This window comes from Aspergillus novofumigatus, assembly GCF_002847465.1.
Source record: "Aspergillus novofumigatus IBT 16806 chromosome Unknown P174scaffold_11, whole genome shotgun sequence".
Classification (NCBI taxonomy): Eukaryota; Fungi; Ascomycota; class Eurotiomycetes; order Eurotiales; family Aspergillaceae; genus Aspergillus; species Aspergillus novofumigatus.
The window spans coordinates 81,555-100,875 of NW_020194284.1; the positions used below are offsets into that span (position 1 = coordinate 81,555).

Consider the following 19,321-nt stretch of genomic DNA (forward strand, 5'->3'; position numbering starts at 1 on the left):
CATTTCAATCTACAGTCATTTGCTTATTCCTATATAACGGCGTAAGCAGGACGCTACAGTACCTGTTTAGGATTAACAGACATTTTAACGCAGTTTTCTTTCTTTCTTTTTTTTTTTTTTATAGCTATTACAGTGCTTTATTAATCCCTTTAGGTCCAAGCATTGTTGCCCCTATTTTCTAATTTTTTCGCCCTGTGTACTTAGGGTGATGAAGACGACACTCATCTAAACTCACAGACGCGGACTGGGTGTCCAGTGTAGCTAATAATATGCCTGATGGGACCCCACTCATATTATTTGGTTAGGCTAAATGCAAGCTAACTGTTCTGGTAATAGTGAGTGCCTTTGAACATAGTTGCCTTAAAAGGGATAGAGCATTGAAGCTTTGGCTGTGTTAGTCTACACTGTTGCTTTCACCTGAATCTCTATTAAGCTTCTCCTTTCTCTTATATATTAGCTCCCATCAGCTTATCTACTTAGGGTTGATTATCATTTACTACTTTAATAGTCTGTCCTTTGAAGAAAAGGTAGTGACATTCATGCCCTTTTCAACATCCTCTAATAATGATATGTACGAGTAGAATGTGCAAGCTGAGATCAGTGCAAACTAAGCGAGGCCAACCAGGTCGCTAGTTGACTAACAGATTTCAGTCAAGAGGCGCTGCTGCGAACTAATGAGCTTCCAAAACCAAAGAGGCTAACTAAATACAAACCTGTTTTAGTTCCTTAAAAGAGCTAGCTGACGTCATCGCAGAGAGGAATTCAACAGCAGCTGAGCACTTCTCCCAGTGTTTAAGATTATTAATTCCAACTGCTCTATCATCCTTGATATATTTCTGCATCAGTTCCATCATTACCCGCCCCACAGGGGCCAGGTCGCTTGCTTAAATCCTACCCAGCGATTGAACGGAACAGCAATCAATTCGTGCTATATATTCCTGTTAGACCTTGTCAAACTGGCATCAAATAATGGGATTACCAATTTAGATCTCCTCTTTAAGAGACATCAGGATGCTGGAACAATCAAGGGAGGTGTGCTGGAGATTTTGCTCCATGAGATAGGATAATCCCTCTATAAACTAAGAGATAGTTAGTAATCCTTGTCTTCTGGGGGAAGAGGAGAAGGACCTAAGACATAATAGCAGCAAGCTGTTACTAGTTTGGGAAGGCTTTGCATGCGACAATATAATCTAGGGTGAGAGGGAGGAAGTTGCTGAGAGTATAGAAGGCATCAGAGGGGTGGAAACATTCTGAAACAGCAATCACATTTTTGTGGTGCATCAAACAGAGAATCTCCAGTATTCTGTTAGCATCCTTGCTAGGATACCGGCGGATCACCTAGACAGAATGGCAACCAGAGCGTGAGACGCATACAGCAATGGTGCCAGCCAGATTGCATTTATAGCATTTCTTGAAAGTCTTCCAGGGAGGCTCCTGTCATATAACTAGATCTGAACTGGCACTGTCTCCTGACTTACTAATCTTTAGAAGAGCCAAGGCTTATGGAAAGCCCCGTAGAGTCTTACCACCAGGCTCTATGGAAGATGGAGCCACAGATTTTTTAACTAGGCGCCTGTTTAATGAGGTCTCTCCCTAGCGTTTAGCATTAAGCTCAGGCAGTGATGGCACCACAGCTTTAGCATTAGCAGCAGACTTTCTGGGAGCAGGAACTGTCTCCACAAAAATTTGGGTGACCTGTTTATTATTCACAGGCCGCATGATTAAAGATCAGCAATATTGCAGTTGGACTGGTAGACATCTAATATAGGAATAAATGGGATGCATTCCCTGTGAGTGGGAGCACTTTAATAGTGGAATAGTGGCTCAAAATAGAGCTGCTGCGGAAGCCTGAGGACCGCTATAGGAACTTATGTACCCCCATAGAAATCCTGCACAGTGCTACTGCAGGAGACGCACACTAATCCTGTATATATTTTGGCCCAGAACCAGCTTTGGCATGCTGTTTCCTTCCAGCTTCATCTACAATGCAGCGAGCTCTATTCACTGAGGAAGAGATCCAGCTAGCAGCAGAGCGTCGCCGGAAATACATAGGAACTACCAAAGTCAGTATCAGTCATATACTATTCAATCCTCCATTACCACAGGATCTTGACCTAAAGAACTTGGACCAGCTCCGTGAGATCTTTTATAAAAACCGCTGCCACCAACTCAATGTGGATAATCACATCCCTATAATTATGTCCCAGGGAGATCTCGCTGGTGCCCTATGGAATATGAATGTTTCACAGCGAGCACTACTGACTAATGATCCTCACCAACTTCCGCAACTACAGTTCATGGCTGGACAGTTACAGGCGCTTCATGGACATCATTAGGTGCAGGCAGGAGCCAAGGTGCTTCCTCCAGCTAACTATTAGTAGACAGTAGATCTCTATCTAGATGGTTTATTTGTAGTAAGTAGCACTTCATATGTACTATGCTGACCACCCACTGATGCAGAGATCAGCAAAGAATTAAGAACCTCACTGGTGGAGGAATATGCAAACCAGAAAAAGCCAACTGACGGAGAAATATATCAGAAGATTTGACAGTATAAAGGCGAGGGCAATGAAGCCTTCCAGCAGCGGTGGTTTGTCTGGCTATCACAAAGCAACCAAGAACACCTGGATCAGCTAGACAACAGAAGGAACTGACGTCTCTAGCTAGCCTTTAATCAGCTATTACCAATTCCGGGTCTTTGGCCGCATGGGATGTGAATCAGCATGCTTCACCAACTGATCACCACAGGCTGTGTTGAGGTGAGTCCTATGATCTAGAGCTAGCTGCCTACACTGCCTACCAATTCTTACCGCCCCGTAGGAGATCATCACCTATCTTGGTCATATTAGAGACTTCTAGTCCTCACTCATGGCCTCAGATCCAGATTTGATGAAGAGGATTAATCCAGACACTGTGGATGCCCTGCAGTTGCTGGCGCTAGGCAAGTCCAGAATTGATAGCAAAATAGCCCGTGGACTGGTGCTAGGTGGCCAAGCATTTGCTGAATTCAGTGAAGAAGAACAAAGGGTCATATAGAACCAGCTAGCAAATTTTGATGGGCTAGTTCTGTCTTTGTATAAGTTCTTTGAAGATTTTAAGTATCTCAAAAGTTGTGCGCATTGCGTGAAGTGACTCTTTAGTTCATTAACTGAATCTATCTGGAAAACCATGAGCTCAATTTTCGTTCTGTATTTGGGTTCAGAGGTGGAAGAGAGACTTATTCAAACTTCTGAATCCACTTTCCAGCGTGAGGCTGCAACTGATGCGGAGTGTCTTGATATGGGGTATTTATAGATCTAGCTATATGTAATGCAATATTATCCTCTGATGCTACCTGACCTGAAGAGTGATAATAAGCTTTTAGTAAAGTCATCTCATGCCATAGCTGATAAGAGAGTGATCTATGAGATGGCTGAGCTTGCTCACTAGCTTAGGTTCCAGTCCCCAGAGATTAAGGTAATAATTGAAGGTTCCCCAGATCATAAGATTGCGCGGGCAGCTCTGCTACAGGCTAGGAAACCTAACCATTTCTAGTATGATGAGCGTCAATTTAATGCCCTTGTCAGCCAAATTGTTGATTATTTCGCTGCTGCGGTTCCTAACCAGCCTGAAATCATTCATGAACTTCTCGTGGATAGCACTGTGAAGCCTCAAGCCCACTGTGGCTTGCCATGAATGTGTACTCACAAGCAAGATACGCCTTTGCTCTTCATGGATCATCTACACGCGGAGGTAGGGGTTGCAGATATAATCACTACCTTTTTTATGTGCTGTTGTGTTTATTTCACCTTCTTTGGGACACCTGCACAAACTAGAGCCACTGAGGGCAAGAATAATAGAGAGACTCCCAGAGATACAGATGCTCCTCCTCTATTGCTGTTATTTGTTAGAGGGAACGGGCTTTCTGCTTATAATATTATTACTATATATGCTGATCTACCACAGGAGCTGTCTTAACAGGAATAAGGTCAGCCACAGCCCCTAGATGTCAGATGGGATGTGGAATAGCAAACTCTACCCAGCCAGCAAGCACCAAGGGGAGAGAGGGGATGGAATATTATGAAATAGTAATAAGAATGGAAACTCCAGACGCATAGTTATTGGCTTCGCCAAGAGGGGAATTAAATTAAGACCCCATGGAGGTTGAATGGTTGAGTATAGAGTAATCAGATCATGATATGTCTGACTAAGAGACCCTAGAACCCCCTGAGTCAAGTCCAGTTCTTCCGCGTCAGGAGCCGCCTGATGAGTTAACTATAACTGATTTAGCAACAGCAGTGACAGCATACATAGGATTATTAGAATGCATTACCTCTGATTAAACCTTCAACAAAGGAGCGCATGGCACTCAAAGTGTTAACTTAGGTGTGCTGTAACCTACATATAGCCACACAAATGAGGAGGAAGTGGACACGAACAGCTAATGTACAAGGATTTCTATTAGACTGGAACCTCCCGAGCGGGCGTCAGAGGAGAGGTTAATTACAGATGGCCTGCATTAAGGCGCTTCTCAAGACTAGATATAGGTCGATAGTCCACAGCCTGAGTCCTCAAAATCAGATCTTAGCATTGGCAGGCAACAAGTTGTCTCGGATGCGTACCTTGATCAACTAATAAAGGCCTAGGAAGAGCAAGAGAGGCTGGAAGAAGAGTTAGAACATAAATAACTTGCGGAGGAGCTTAGCCTTTTAAACTAGGAGCAACCTGTCCCGGAAGCTTTGCCTAGGTCTTAAGTAAGATAGGAGTCACCATCAACCCCACCTCATAATAAATTAGTATATATGACAACCAGCACAAGCTTAAGGCTTACTCATGACCCACTCCCAGTCTCTCCCTGTGAAGGGGAAATGCTGCCCTAAGTGGACAGTCTTATAGCATCCACCCCCAGAGGAGCTGCTAGTGATGCTAACAGTCAGAGTCCTTGAGCAGATGATGATAGGTCAACACGACCAGCGCTGGTGTTGCCACTACTAGCACAGGTTGTAATTTCCTTCTGGACCTTTAAACGGGAGCAGTGGAGGCAGACTAATCATATCTAAGTAGATCCTTTAGATCCAGCGCCGGTGGAATGAGTGGTAAAGAAGTATGTGTGGAAGAAATATTCACTATATAATCAGAACCTGCAAAGCCTTAAGCCCGACCAGTGTTACCGTGCGGCGACTGTGGACGGAAATAATGTAATATTTATGATCTCTGAGGACGAAGAGGACAGGCTTGCAGCAGAAGGGCGACTTAATAAGGATAGGCAGCTTCTAACATTGGTCTCCCAAGCACTAGACTGGATAGAATCCGAACCAGGGTCTCCTAACAAGCACCACCATTCTATGGCATTTAAGGGAACATAAATCCCTTTCTAGGTATGATATATAAATATGTGGCTTGACTTAAGAGGCTTGCACAAATATGAATTATTTCACTATGAGCAAGATCTCTCAGAGCAGTTAACCACCCAAGAGGCATTTCTTATATTAATTTATGGAATAACTAGACCTTTTTATATGGTATGCCACAGGAAGTCATTCATGATTAGATCTTCATGGTAGTGCCGCTTTATGAAGGGATTTGACATGGAAAGATTAGCTCAGAAGGCATTTAACAAGAGGAATGCCCTCTTGTGAGAATCCTCTTGTGAGGAAATCAGGCATGTGAGGACTCTAATAAGAGAGAGCACTAGATAAGATATATCCCTATATGAGAAACGCCTCATCACAGGGAATACATTTCAGAATAGCTATCTCATGCTAAGTCTGGTAATGAGAGCTGCGCATATTAATAGAACTCTACTGGGCGCTCTAGCTAACTGAGGCTATGAAAATGCTTGGCAGGCACCATGGTTTGTGGACTGCGGAAGCGCTGAGGGTGCTAAGCTTTCTTCAGCTTCTACTAGCCATGTCCACCCAATAGTCACCAGCCTTAGCGTACCCGCAGCTTGCACTACGCTGTAAAATGATAGTTGCTGGCCAAGCCCTTTTCCGCATCAGCCAATGTTACTTGAATGCTATGATTATTTATCTCCTCCTCTTCTGAGCAACAGCCTGACAGCACGCTATTTGTCTGCTAAGGCCACGCATCATCTATGCATAGTAATTTGCAAATGGAGCATTCATCTTATATAAGATACACACGTACATTTTAGATGTCTCTTTGAAGAACAAAAAGAATCCCTTGCGAAACAAAATCAGAATACTATTTCAGATAGCTATATAATAAAAGCGCATTACTTCTTAATCAGATTGAAATAACAGAAAATCAATGCATCGAATATCGCTCCCATATTTGTGTGATGGAGAGGGAAAACCAAACCTGGGAAAAAACCTTGCTGGAGTAGTACAAAACAAGGTCAATATAATTCATAAAGACTGTCTATTAATGCCTCTTGTAATTAAGTAGCCTCACTCCGTTACTTAGTGATCCTAGGGGACTCAGCAGCCAAGTGAACAAATCTTTATTAATTATTATAGTGCACAAGACTAAGTTAACAAGTTAACAGTGTCTTTAAGTTACTCATTCCTAAGTAGCTATGTAAAGCCCCATGTGTTCTCAATTCCATTAAGTTAGGCAGGAGTGAGCAGACATGCAGCATATATTAGATGATAATAGCAGTAGTAACCCCTGTTGTTATTATAGGCAATACAGAGAGTATCAATCTTGCCATGGGTATCTAGCTACTAGGCAACAACCCTATTGCTGTTGATCACCACTCCCTTGATGGTGTCTGATTCCTAAGACCAGCCTCCAGCCAAGTTACCATTAGGGTAAAACCTGAAGTTTATTATTGCACCAGATTTTGGCTTCCTAGTGCTGGCATAGACATGGTACCCTGCAGGATCATTGAACCTACTACAACTGTTCTTAGAACTCATGGTCCAGTCCTTGCAGATATGGTCACAGGTCTGACCCAAACATTTTGGCTGAGATGTATAAGAGGTTTGCATCCATCCGCTGCCTCCAGGAATCTTATGCGAGGTCTACATTTCTGCTGGTCAGTACAGCTGTCTTTTGGGCGTTGAAGGGTGCTACACACCCTGGTGAGAGTATCTTAGAATGCCAGTGTTCCAATAAGTTCACTCAAAGAGTCACTGATTGAGATGGTGAAGAGAGAGAGAGATTGGAAAGGAAATGGATAGTATTTATATCTTTTGTTCCTAATGACTTTCAATCTTCCTGGGTTTAGCCCGCTTAATTAGTTGAGTCTTTTCTGATGTTGTATACTTTCTCCCTAGTAAAGGAAAGAACCATGGTTAGGATTCAAGGGTTTCCCATGCACAGTCCAACATCTGACTCCTTGCTCAATCAGCTACATCATGAACACAACAGGATCTTCCTTTCATCAGTACTGCCAAATTTTCAAAAGTGTTGTTGAATTCAAAGAAATGCTTGGAAATAACAAGGGAAAATTGGATGAGACTAGTCTTGATTCCACAAAGATTGATCTTGAGTTATGGCTTCGGTCGTTTGCCCTGTCATCTTGTGATTATCGTGGAAGCCTAGAACATTAGAGTGCTTTTTTGCGGTGTTTTGCTAGTTTAGATATTTTATTGAGAACTTAATCTAAGTTGGGTGATTTTTCCCGTGAATAAACATTTAGAACCCATTCTCTCGCACTATTCGCTACAGTTCTTGACAAAGTTCACGAAATTGACAACCTTGGACAAAGCGATATCGAAGTACTCAGGCAGATGCGTCTTTTATCAAGCTTAGTAATTGAAATTCAGAGTTTCCAGCGCAGACGCAATGCGCGACTGGATCAAATAGGAAATCTCCGCGACGCTGGCTTTAAGAAACCTGAAGGATCTGAATTAAGTTAATTGACTAGACTTACTATTCACCTGAATGACCCATTAGAACCAAAGAGAACACGCACAAGGAGCCATTGTTAGCAAAATTAGATGATGGCTTGACAGCATCAACAATGATGAACACGAGGCGATGCATTTAATTTAGAGTTCCAGAAAACTAATAGATTTGACTAAAAAGCTGGATTAAGTTGAAGAAAGGCTAATGCCTTGTTTGTTTAGCGGATGACCGTTCATAAGCATTAGATTTTCCCTGTGCGCCCAACCGACTGAGTCTGCTTGTAAGAAAGTGTGGGCGGTGAAGAAGTGCCTAAAGTAGGTATGCTTCCTGTACCCAATTTACTAATTAAAGTGGAACATGTCTTGTTACTACCTGAATAAATCCGCGACCAAAACGGATGATCTAAGAGAGTAGTTTTAACATTCGACTTTCCTGAGTTTCAAGTGACAATGGCAAGTCTGAAGAACATCTATATTTAGCCTATATTAGACTTTATATGCACCAAAAACCAGAGTCATCTACGGCAGTTACCATTGAACAAGGCTTTCTGATTATTAAGATTAGCTGAATGTAACTATACCTATTATACTCTATAATATGGCTTTTTTCCCCTAGGGTTCTCACAGTAACTTATTGATGGACTATCCTTCTCTATGTAAAATTTGCTCCAGTATACTTTGGATAAGATCCCATAAATTTTGGCCATTTTCTGTTAAAGTTTATTCAGGGGTGGTTATGCCTTGGGTGGAGTTTTCATTCTGGCTAAATCACACAGAGCAACCCCAGATAAGGGTGGATCTAATTAGGTTGTGATTTATTGCGTCCGCTCTAGTCAATAATCTGAATCCAGAGAGGCTACATACTATGCCCTGCTTATTAGTGGTTGCAAAAGTTAATCTACAGAAATGGTTGCATCATTAGTGTTGTCTTGAATTCATGGCCTGGATTGGCCGGGAGATAAGCAGGAAGTTTGATTTCTCTTCTCTAGAGCCTCGTTGTGCTCACTAATGGTCTTAGCCATCTACCGCGCCTATTTCCTCTCAGTTTATATGTCTGGAATTGCATAAGGAGCCCTGTCTACAACATAAGATTAGCTGCTCAAATTCAGGATCATCTTTATAATCTGTTGCCTTATAATTCCTCGTCTCCTTCTCCCTACACATCTTGTTGGTCAATGAAGGAGTAGAAGGGGGAATGTCTTACTCTGGATTTCCCTGCCTCTTTGACAGTCTCCACCCTCAAGCTACTTCCGGCGCTCCCACGTGGATGAAGGCAGACTGGACCTTATCTTCCCTGATATATCTAAATAATGACTTTGCTGGGTGCCTGAGTTAGTATCAAGTGGGCCTGTACCAATCTTCAGCTGGATGGCATGAATACTACTCTGTAATGGCATTTGCACTAGACATTCACTCTCTCCCTCCTCTTTGATTTGATAGTCAGTCTCAGAACCTACTTTGCCCCTAATCATGTGAATGTATGTGTACAATAACCTGAAACTTTCAGGCTTTCAGGTTATTGTTGAATTTTACTTAACTTAAGCGTCCATGTAGGTTAGCTCCTCTAACCCTTAAGCCACTAAGGTACTGATGGGTCCTGTCTTGGCAGAGCTTCACCCAGCAGTCTTTGGAAAAATTTTGGTGTAATCTATTATAACTAATTCTTTGTCCCTTGTACTTATTTTCAACCACCTTCTCCAGTGGCTGTTTATTAGTATTTACACAGTATTGATTCCTACTGTGATTTATTTACCATCTACCTTATTACCCATACCCTACTTATTAATAATATTAACCTACGCTTCTCTCTATTTACCCTCTATCCTTTACCTAGACTACCTTATATTAGAATGCAGGTGACTAGAGATGAAGGCTAAGACTATATTTGTCAATAGACTTCCTATAGGAATTGATAGGAATTTTAAGGGCTTAAAAAAGTGGGTTTCTGCACATGCTAAGGCATCCCCATGCCTGGCAGTGCTAGTCGTGATTAGCGCTAATTTTGAATCAAGCAGTTTTATTAGCTAGATTACTTGCGCCTCCTTCTTATGAATTAGGAATAGCCCTTGAAGGTCCCTACCAAGCGAGAATCACCCTTATCTAAGAAGCTTGGTTTTCCCCTACTTTCCTAAAACCGCCTACCTCTTCTGTCGCACAGTATACAGTTAGTCAGCGGGGCACGGCACTTAAACTATGCTGAGGACTGCATAGTTAGGTCCCTGAGTTCTCCACCCTTGCGTAATGGCACTCCCATAGTTACTATTTAATAAATATTAGCAATAGATCATCAAATTTATCATACCACAAGCTTGATTTGTAAGTCTTTAGTAAGCCTGATCCCCGAATAGCCTCAAACCTAAACTAAGATTGAGCAGCACAACACTTTTAGGGTAGGGGCAGACAGGTAAACTTTCATAATCCAGTCATAGGATATCATACAGAACTTAGCTATAAGTACCTATCTTTCAGCATACATTAATACCCTTAGAACTTCAGTCTTTCCATGAGTTATTTAGAACAGCTATTTCATTGCTAGCTCTATTATACTATTACTGCTAAGTAGCATCTAATTTTCTAACATATCAGCTAAGAAAATCATCGCGGTTATTGGAGCTACTGGTGCTCAAGGAGGTAGTGTTGTTAATATCTTCCTCAATAACCCAGTCCTGAACCAAGAGTGGACGGTTCACGCAGTGACTTGAGATCCATCTAAGGATAAAGTAAAGAAGCTAAAGGAAGGGGGTGTGTACATAGTTGCTGTAAGTATCTTTAATAGTGGATATGTGAACATCCCTGGCATATACTGACTAACTAGTAGGCTGACTTGAATGATAAAGCCTTGCTTGTGAAAGCCTTTACTGGGGCTACTGCAGTATATACCATCACTAACTACTGGGAGATTATGAGCATTGATACCGAAATCCAACAGGGCCGAAACCTTGTTAATGCTGTGAAGGTTGTCCCCCCCTACTAGTGTAGTCCTAGGAAGGCACTCTAATACCTTAGTAGGAATCTACTATTCATCATTTCATCTGGAGCTCTCTGCCCGATGTTAAGAAGCATAAGAATTTGCTGATTAAGATTTAGCTTGCAGAGAAGTTGGCTAATATAAGAGAACCTCTAGTAACACAAGGGAAACTTGCCCACGTCTATCAATTTAACGGCAAGGCTCAGGTTAAGGAATATATCAGAGAAGTCAGCATTCCAGCCACCTTCTTCCTACCAGGGATGTATATGCAGTCTATTATTAGCAGGGGTTTTAGACAAACCCCACCTCATAATGCCTGGGTATTCTCCCTCCCAATGCCTGAAACTGCATCTATTCCCTTGTTCGACGTTCATAACACGGGAATTTGGGTCAAGGCGATCGTACGAAAGCGAGACCAGCTATTGGGGAAGCGTATACTAGGCGCTACAAAGTATACAACTCCCAAGAAAGTAGTCAAGGGGTTCAAGCAGGCCTTCCCAGAGGCTGGTAAGTCAGCCAGCTTCTTCAGCCTGCCACATGAAATATTCCTGCAGGGGGTCTAAGACTCAATAGGGTTGCCGGACTGGGCAGCAGAATCAATCTTAGAAATAATGCGCCTCATTAATAAGGGCAGGTACTTTGGTTTTAAGCTGTTGGAAGAGAGCCTTGCGGTGCTAGAGGACAAACCTACCACATAGGTAGATTTCTTAAAGAAGCATAAGGGCTTCAAGGACCTCAAATAGTAAATATAGAGAATAGCTGCTATTATATCCTAAATTACAAAGATGATTATCGCAATAGCCCTACAGCTTATTATTAGCTTTTGGAAGTTGTGCCATGATGAAGGAGGGAGGGTTAGCTGTTAGTCACAATCTACTAGGCTTATCAACATACATTTTTGATTCCTATCCACCATGTGTCTATTGTTACAGTAGGCTGTAGCGAAATAGGGCCCATTTCTATTATTAGACAATATAATTCAGCCTTCAGCAAACATGCGCGGGGTGAGCTCGCATAGTAATAAGATTTTCAGCCTTTCAAATATCTTAGAGTGTGTTGCCAGGACTTCTACTCCATTAGATTCTTAATAAAGCGTCATGACTCGGACGTAGACTAGTAATAACTAAACCTTTGTTGGTTCTCACAGAGATCAGGGTCAGAAGAGGAGCATCTAAGGCAGTATAGTTCTTATCACTGGATACTTAATTCAAAATTTAATACTCCTATCTAATTAAGGTCCTCTACATCTACCAGGAATAGACAAAAGATCTGTGGGCCCTATACTATATAATTAATCCTGGCATCTGCTTATCTGCTACAAAATCCAATGTAAGAAGCTTATAAGGGCCGTCCTAGTGTATCTGTGGCAGATATTAAGGATTATTCATAGGTGGCACCTGAAATAGTAATTAGTATAGGAACGCTGGCCACTGAGCTTGGGGTAAAGACAGCAACTAATACACCTCTCCATGTGATTTATGTACCTGCCTAGGTAGAGAGGGTGAAAAGAATGTTTACTCTTACTGCCTTAGTTCTTAGAGGGTCTTAAGCTCCTCTGCGCTCACATTTATTCTTAGAGATGTTCTACTCTTTTTATGTTAGCCCAGAGATATTCGTGCATAAATAGATAAGAAAGCTCCTAGTAAACTAATGGAGTCCAAGCTTCTTAATTCCACTATTATAAGTTATTAGCTAAAAAGAAAAGGAGATGAAACTGTCTATTATCCTAAGCATAGAACTAATCACCACCTATCTAAGCAAATTAACACTAACTATCTGAAGCCACCCACACTGTCAACCTCCTTGTGCCTAAAAACTGATGGGTAAATCACTAGCTTATATTCTATAGTTTACTAAGGTAGCTGCCCTCAAAATCTCCAGAATTTAAGGGAATTAGAGACTGATAATCCTTGTGAGGATAATGGCATGACCTGACAAGTATTACCTTGCTTCAGTCCCTGCACTATATCTGGTCCTAGTTCTGGTCTGGATGCATTGGGCAGAACCATTACTCTTACCTCATTGCCTTTCTCAAGTGAGCAGGACACAGCTTTGATAATGAGTAGTGCCTTCACACTAACTGAAGGTACGCAAAAATTAATATAGTGGGGTGTTGAGGCTAACCTGAGTGATAAACTAGAGCTATCTTATTTATTGAGCTCCTCACCATCTCCAACGCCCTCTCATTTCTCGACTGAAGCAAGCGATGGTCGAGGTCAATCAGCTAAACGCGGCTATAGTGTTTTAAAAGGCTATAAAAATGCTCCTCATAGGGGTGTTAGATATAGACTTTTAAAGCCAGAGGATAGGGAGATGAAAAAGAACAGTATTTAGACTTTCCTTTCAGACTAGCTAAGGTAAGAATTATTACATATCTTAAACCAACACAACTCTATTACTAATATTAACCCAGCCTTTACAGCAAAGCCAAAAGCCAATGGCAAAAGTTTAGCGCAAAGCATAAATATTTACCTCTATAGTACTTCAGATGACAGCGCACACTGGGATCTCTCTAATTACCAAATTTAAAGATGACTTGGTGACCTGATGACTTGATAACTTTGAGAGTCTAGGGTATGATGGGTGTGGTTAATCCTAAAGCCTACTATACCTACTTTTGCTTTTTTACTAGACACTCTCTTCCTGAATTAATACTAGCTAGTTAAGACTGCGGAAATGCTTGGCAGGCGCCCATGTCTGTTTTTTACAGACTATAGAAGCGTGGAGGGCGCTAAACTTTCTTCAGCTTCCCCAGCTATGTCCTACCTAATAGCCATTAGCCTTAGTGTACCCTCAGCTCGCACTACTCACTCAGTAAAAGAATGATTATTGGCTAACCTGTTTCCGCATCCACCCACCCCCTTTAGATTGTGGCGTTCCATGGGTTAATTTTTTTAGAAATATACCTTTATCTCCTCTGAGCGATGGCTTGATAGCATACTATTCGTCATCTAAGGCACTTTAATAGTAACTAGTAAAATAGAACATCTTATATGACTACATGTGTATATTTATGATCTCTCTCTAAAGAGCAAAACAGATTCCTTCTAGCTCTTCAGTCGTACCAGATAAAGAAAAAGTAATACAGATTCATATCTCCAGCCTACATCGCACAGAAAATCGCCTTTTCCAGTAAAGGCACTCAGTTGAGTAGTTATTAGAAGTCAACATCCCCCATAAGTACTTTAATGTTCCACGCTGCATAATGTACTAACACATCTTACATATTATGCATGCCTTTAGTTTCCTTAAATACAAACTTTATCAGTTTAACAACATCTCCAGTTCGTTCTTTAAAGAGGGTAAAGCTGGCCAGCGAGTGAATAAGCTAATAGAGTGACAGAACGCAAAGCAAGCCCTAGTGTATTATATATGCGAAACAATAAACTTCAGCATAGCTTAAAAAAATGTTCACATAATTATCTGCTGGATTATTATTCAGGACTTCTCCATCTTTATCTAAGGGCGCTTTATCAAGCTGCTCCTTGACGAAAGCATATATATTAGGTAGTGCCATAGGATGGAAAAGATTTCCTTAGTAGTTCATAGGATCCCATCATCTAGTAGATCCACAAGACAGTGCCTGGCTATTGCTGGTTTGATTGCCATTAACCCCACACGGATCAGCAGTTAGCAACGGAACGGAGTAATCACCAGAATAGACAAATTCATAGTAATGGCTGAAGACGACTTCATCAATCTGCCTATTGATGGGAGGCTGAAATATCTCCTTTAGGAAAACACTAGCTAATGCCGCGTGTATTGAAAACCATCTTTAGTTTTTACTAATGATGAACTCGACAACCCTAGATTGCATGATCCTGGTAATGTATTAACTATAAGGGACACCTACCCCACTAGAGGATGTTTTGGACCTTACACATCATAACTAAGCGCCATTTTGCAAGCAATAATGGACCTAGAAAAGCGCTAGGAGCTGAGGATGGTACTTCAACTAGAGAAAGATATGCCTTATGTTCAAAGAGCTTGCTCTGGTGAAAAATATTGAGTGAGGAGACTAACACACATAGTATTTATTATACATCCATCTCAACAAGTGATTCCATTCTACTTTCTTAATCCTGAATAGCGCATGGTCCTAGGTAATTTGGGGTAGCCCTATGATCCCGCAGTGGTAAACCCATAACTACAGTATTTAGCTCCTAGTGGTCGAAGTTGTCATAAGTTTACCCTCAGCGCTGAGGAATCTATAATAAGGCCACAGCCTTCTTCGGCCGCAGTGGGCTATGATTAGTTACCTAGAAGGCTGTTATATTAGTAGCTCTAGGCTTCCACAGCCATGTCCCCACTTAAATGTCTGTGGCGCTAACACCTGCGCCCTGGTGGTAGAACTGTGTAAAGAATGGTTTATTAGCAAATCTAGTTTCTGCTGTTTAGATGTCCTAATGAGACTCATGGCCTAGTGTTAAGTTAAATGAGGCTCTTTCCTATATAGGACCCCACAGCTTCATATTGTTGTCTTCATGGGCAAGGTTTTCTAGAAACACCATGTCCTTTCATGGTAAGGGAATAATTTGTGCTTTTTATATGTCTGAAAATCTTATAAGAAGAAATTGAAGCAGGGCATGTAAGATTAGTGATAAGATTATATTATTTAGTATATAGAAGATAGTGACTGAAAGACCTTGTTGTCTAGCATCATAAAGAAGATAACTTAAGAGGAAGTTGTAAAGCTATTATAGTCTGCAAGTAATAAATTATTCTAGCTTAGCTAGATAACCATATCCATTAAGAGGAGAAGAGCATGGTGGGACATCCTCTGCATGTTGGTAAAGTGCAGAAAGCTTTAAGAAATTCATTTCGCAGCTGGGGCATCTGTAGAGCCACCCTCTATACTTAAGATCATCATTAATATACTTCCAGCTCTAGTAATAATCATAGGCTATATCATTAATGTCCTCCTTGGTAGTATCTAATGTACAACTTCCAGACTCCAGATAGATTAACATTCCAGAAAATAACTTAAAGTTTTAGTAATAACCATAGCATTCTAGGTTTCAAGGTTGATGTTTCTGTTAATACTAAAGAAAGGGTACTTATTAGCAATAGATACAAACTTTTTAATACTAGCTGGTGTACTACTATTTCTAAATTATTCTTATTCACAAAGTAGTCACCACATTTGACACACAGGTAGTGCTAGGTAATATTATGTTCTTATAGTTGCTCAACAGAATTATAATAGATATTGCACTATGGATAAAAGTGATGAGACTCTACTAAGTAGTCTTAAAGCTCTTCACTAGTAGCAAAGTCTTATAGTTAAGGACAGGTCAAACAAACATTATATCTGCTAGACTTTTAAAGATGCGTATTCTTTACTTAAGCTGAAATAAAGACCTAGAAACACCTTTCACACCATTGATGTTGTGATGTCTGCCTATAATGGGCGTAAAGTGCAGATTCAGAGCAGAAAAATCATTTATAGATAGTACATTTGTAGTTCACACTGTCACACATAAGATATGGGCCCAAATCCATATTGAATCAGCTGAACCAAGCTGCAGCTAGCTATATAAGAGATGAAGTGGAGGATCCAGATTATTAAATGACTATAGGTGGATGGAGGGTTTGGTGGATATATTAAGGCTAATATAAAGTGTGTAGATAGTGATAGTCGCCTCGCGTGGACAGATAAGGTGCGAGCTAAAGTAGGCTGCATTAATATTATAGATTAGAAATAAGGATGCAACTGAAATGCGGGGCAAAAGGCTTTTTACTAAATCATATCTTTTGATTTGCCGCTGGGCTGCGCCAGACCATACAGATTAAGCTGTTTACTGCTATGATTCACGCAGTAAAGGCCGACTACTAAAACTCTCATTATAATCTAGCACTAAATAAAGATAAACACTCCACCCTAATAGTCCCGTCGCACCAACCTTTCCAGAGGGCACAGGTTCACTAGGTGTCAATCTTAAGGGTTCTCTTAATGAGCATAAGACCACTGCATCTATTAGTTAGGTGGTTATCTCAGGCTATCTCCATGGCTACATTAGCTAATGAAAGCTTCACAGCGGCCAAAGTTGCTTTGAAGACAAGACACAGTTAAGGTTGAATTAATGATGAGGCAGAGAGGCCTAATATGCTAGATTCTCAGTGTGATAGGTAACTGCTAGGACAGATGTGGCCAGGCACACACTCAGGAAGGTCTGAAGCCTTCTCTAGAGATTTGCCTAAGTTTCTTGGTTGAGAAGGGGCATAGGCTAGGGTTCTGAACATGTCAAGGGTCAGGGGGAATAGGGGGTTTGGCCTTTTAATATAGGACTAGTTACGCCAAACCTAGCGCTCCTAATAGATATGATCTAAACATTGTGGTTATACAACCATCAGGGATGGAAGACAGCTAACTGTTAGTGATGAGCTGTTATTTCACATCTAGCCAACTATTTTATCCACCTCCTATACTCATGCGCTTTATCACCGCCCTCCAATATGTATCCTGAAAGTATAGCTACCACGCAAACACAGCTCTACCTATCAAGAAGCCTGTCTAATGCTTGGGGGCGTTCTCTACTTACTACTGAATAACTTTAATGACGAGGTACATAAAACTAGATACAGTAAAAATGGGTGTTATTATCAGGGACAGGCTTCCCAATAATTAACTAATTATTTGCACAGCCTTCATAGAGATAGCAATCCATATGGCTCCCAGGAGAACAGGAAGACTAGAGATAGGTATAGTAGACAGTGGAATGTTAAATATATTATAACTAATAATATCTTCCCTGGTTAAATTTGTAAGGGAAAGGTGACTATGGGACACCTCGCATATATAGAGAGATGAATCAAGGATAATGGTAGGTACTGGCATAAGGATGAAAATCATCTCTAAATATGCTGCTAATGTTGCAAGACCTTTCCATTCATCGCGATTGGCCGGTAAAGAACTATTATCTGATGACTGAATTTGTGGAGCCATGCTGCCCTGCATACCATCTTAAGTAGGTCCTATGCTTAGACAAGTTTATTATTATTCTCATCACTGCTGAAAGTCCAGTGCTTATAAGACAAGTTTGCTAAGCATCATGTGATATTATCCACTTACTAGTTACTAGTGCACCTTAGCATATCCACATGATCGCTGTGGGGAACCAGTGGTGTACTGGAAAACAGAAATAGGAAATAAGTTAATATTTACTCAAGCTCTTGATATAGTAGTGTAACTATTTACCCTTCCACATATTTCACTTCCAGCCTGCCCTAATAATGGAGAAAGAGCCTTTAAAATTAACTTCCCCTCCAGTATCCTACAGAGGTATGCTCAAGCTAGAGGAGTAATTTAGGAATACATCATCATCTACTTAAATAGACATGTAATTCAACTCACTTATTAATCCTATAAATTCCAAGGTTGCTATCCCTTGGATTGTGTGCGCCCAGTCAGGAAACACAGTCCACTGTGCTAAGAGAGCATGTCTGGGATGCAGACAAAAAAAGGCCAAATGTGACGGCTGCTAACCATGTTATTAATGTGTCCTTTTTAATGCTGTTTACAAGTACGCTAAGGGGAAGGAAGACAGACTTAAAAGGTAGATTCTTCAACCCGGCTGTAGGTCCCTCAAGTAATAATTTTCAGACGCGTTTTAGAACTTAAAGAACAGATTAATGTGTATGATCAGTTGCTATAGAGGTTATGATTCAAGGTAGATGTTTATAACTAAGAGGTGATCAATAGGGTTCTCAATCAGGTAGGCATATCCCTGCAATCATCTTATGCAATAATGCCCTGGCTACTACTATCCATAGTTCAGCCCTTCCTTATTTCTGGACATGCGAGGTACCTTGGAGCAGGAAAAACCAATGGCCAGAGAGCAGGTAGCCAGTACTGAAATAATCAGCAAGCAAACCTGAGTAGGCGAATCAACATTAATATGGAACACTCAATCAGTAAAAATCAGGTATAAGTCCCTTTAGCATAGGCGGCATAGGCTTATATATAATGTGGTGTGCACATTGTCTAAACAGCACCACGCCATAACTGCTATATTTCAGATACTAATATATAACTTCAAATTCTTACTAAGCGAGCATAATGAGCTCTTCTCATGTAGCTATTATTTTGCTCACTATAGGATTAGTAAAGACTCTGTCAAATATTTAACATCCATAGTGCTACAGCGGAATAACTAGTTAATTAATATAACTATATTAGCAGCATGGTTGTGGCTAAAATACAGAGAAACCAGCATCCACTCTCCAGGCTTGTGAATCATGTGACGTATACTTAGACTACTAAGTAGGGAGTAAATTAAAAGCAAAATAGGTGCATTTTAGCAGGTATGAGACCAGCTATATACAATGGTAGATGCCACTAAATATAACTCTGCATAAAAAAAAAAAGGAAGCTGTGAAGCCAGGCTTTAGTGGATTATTATACTCACATTGTAACAACTGCATCTAGATATCCTCGCATGCTATTATTAGAGACGCACCCTCTTTAAGTAACACAGCAGTGGCTCTGTAATGGTACCTTTGTCGAGCTCCAGCAGGCGCGGGTTGATATTTGCTGTTACAGAACTAATAGAGGAAG

General features: G+C 40.9%; 4 protein-coding genes across 4 annotated transcripts; 3 read left to right on the forward strand and 1 right to left on the reverse strand.

Annotated features, from left to right (window-relative positions):
- Positions 1–496: 496 nt before the first annotated feature.
- Positions 497–1,719, reverse strand: P174DRAFT_464611 (uncharacterized protein; the record flags this gene model as incomplete). Its single annotated transcript, XM_024830415.1, has 6 exons — positions 497–607; positions 714–836; positions 1,183–1,338; positions 1,375–1,434; positions 1,555–1,593; positions 1,630–1,719. The coding sequence occupies 6 exons, from the start codon at positions 1,717–1,719 to the stop codon at positions 497–499; spliced, it is 579 nt and encodes a 192-aa protein (XP_024677459.1).
- Positions 1,720–1,985: 266 nt separating this feature from the next.
- Positions 1,986–2,336, forward strand: P174DRAFT_435589 (uncharacterized protein; the record flags this gene model as incomplete). Its single annotated transcript, XM_024825944.1, has 1 exon — positions 1,986–2,336. One exon carries the CDS (start codon positions 1,986–1,988, stop codon positions 2,334–2,336), a length of 351 nt encoding a protein of 116 aa, XP_024677460.1.
- A 532-nt stretch (positions 2,337–2,868) lies between these two features.
- Positions 2,869–3,675, forward strand: P174DRAFT_464612 (uncharacterized protein; the record flags this gene model as incomplete). Its single annotated transcript, XM_024830416.1, has 6 exons — positions 2,869–3,010; positions 3,047–3,128; positions 3,174–3,284; positions 3,348–3,396; positions 3,430–3,533; positions 3,567–3,675. 6 exons carry the CDS (start codon positions 2,869–2,871, stop codon positions 3,673–3,675), a joined length of 597 nt encoding a protein of 198 aa, XP_024677461.1.
- Positions 3,676–11,099: 7,424 nt separating this feature from the next.
- On the forward strand, positions 11,100–11,507 carry P174DRAFT_464613 (NMRAL1 protein; the record flags this gene model as incomplete). Its single annotated transcript, XM_024830417.1, has 3 exons — positions 11,100–11,271; positions 11,329–11,435; positions 11,463–11,507. The coding sequence occupies 3 exons, from the start codon at positions 11,100–11,102 to the stop codon at positions 11,505–11,507; spliced, it is 324 nt and encodes a 107-aa protein (XP_024677462.1).
- Positions 11,508–19,321: the final 7,814 nt, after the last annotated feature.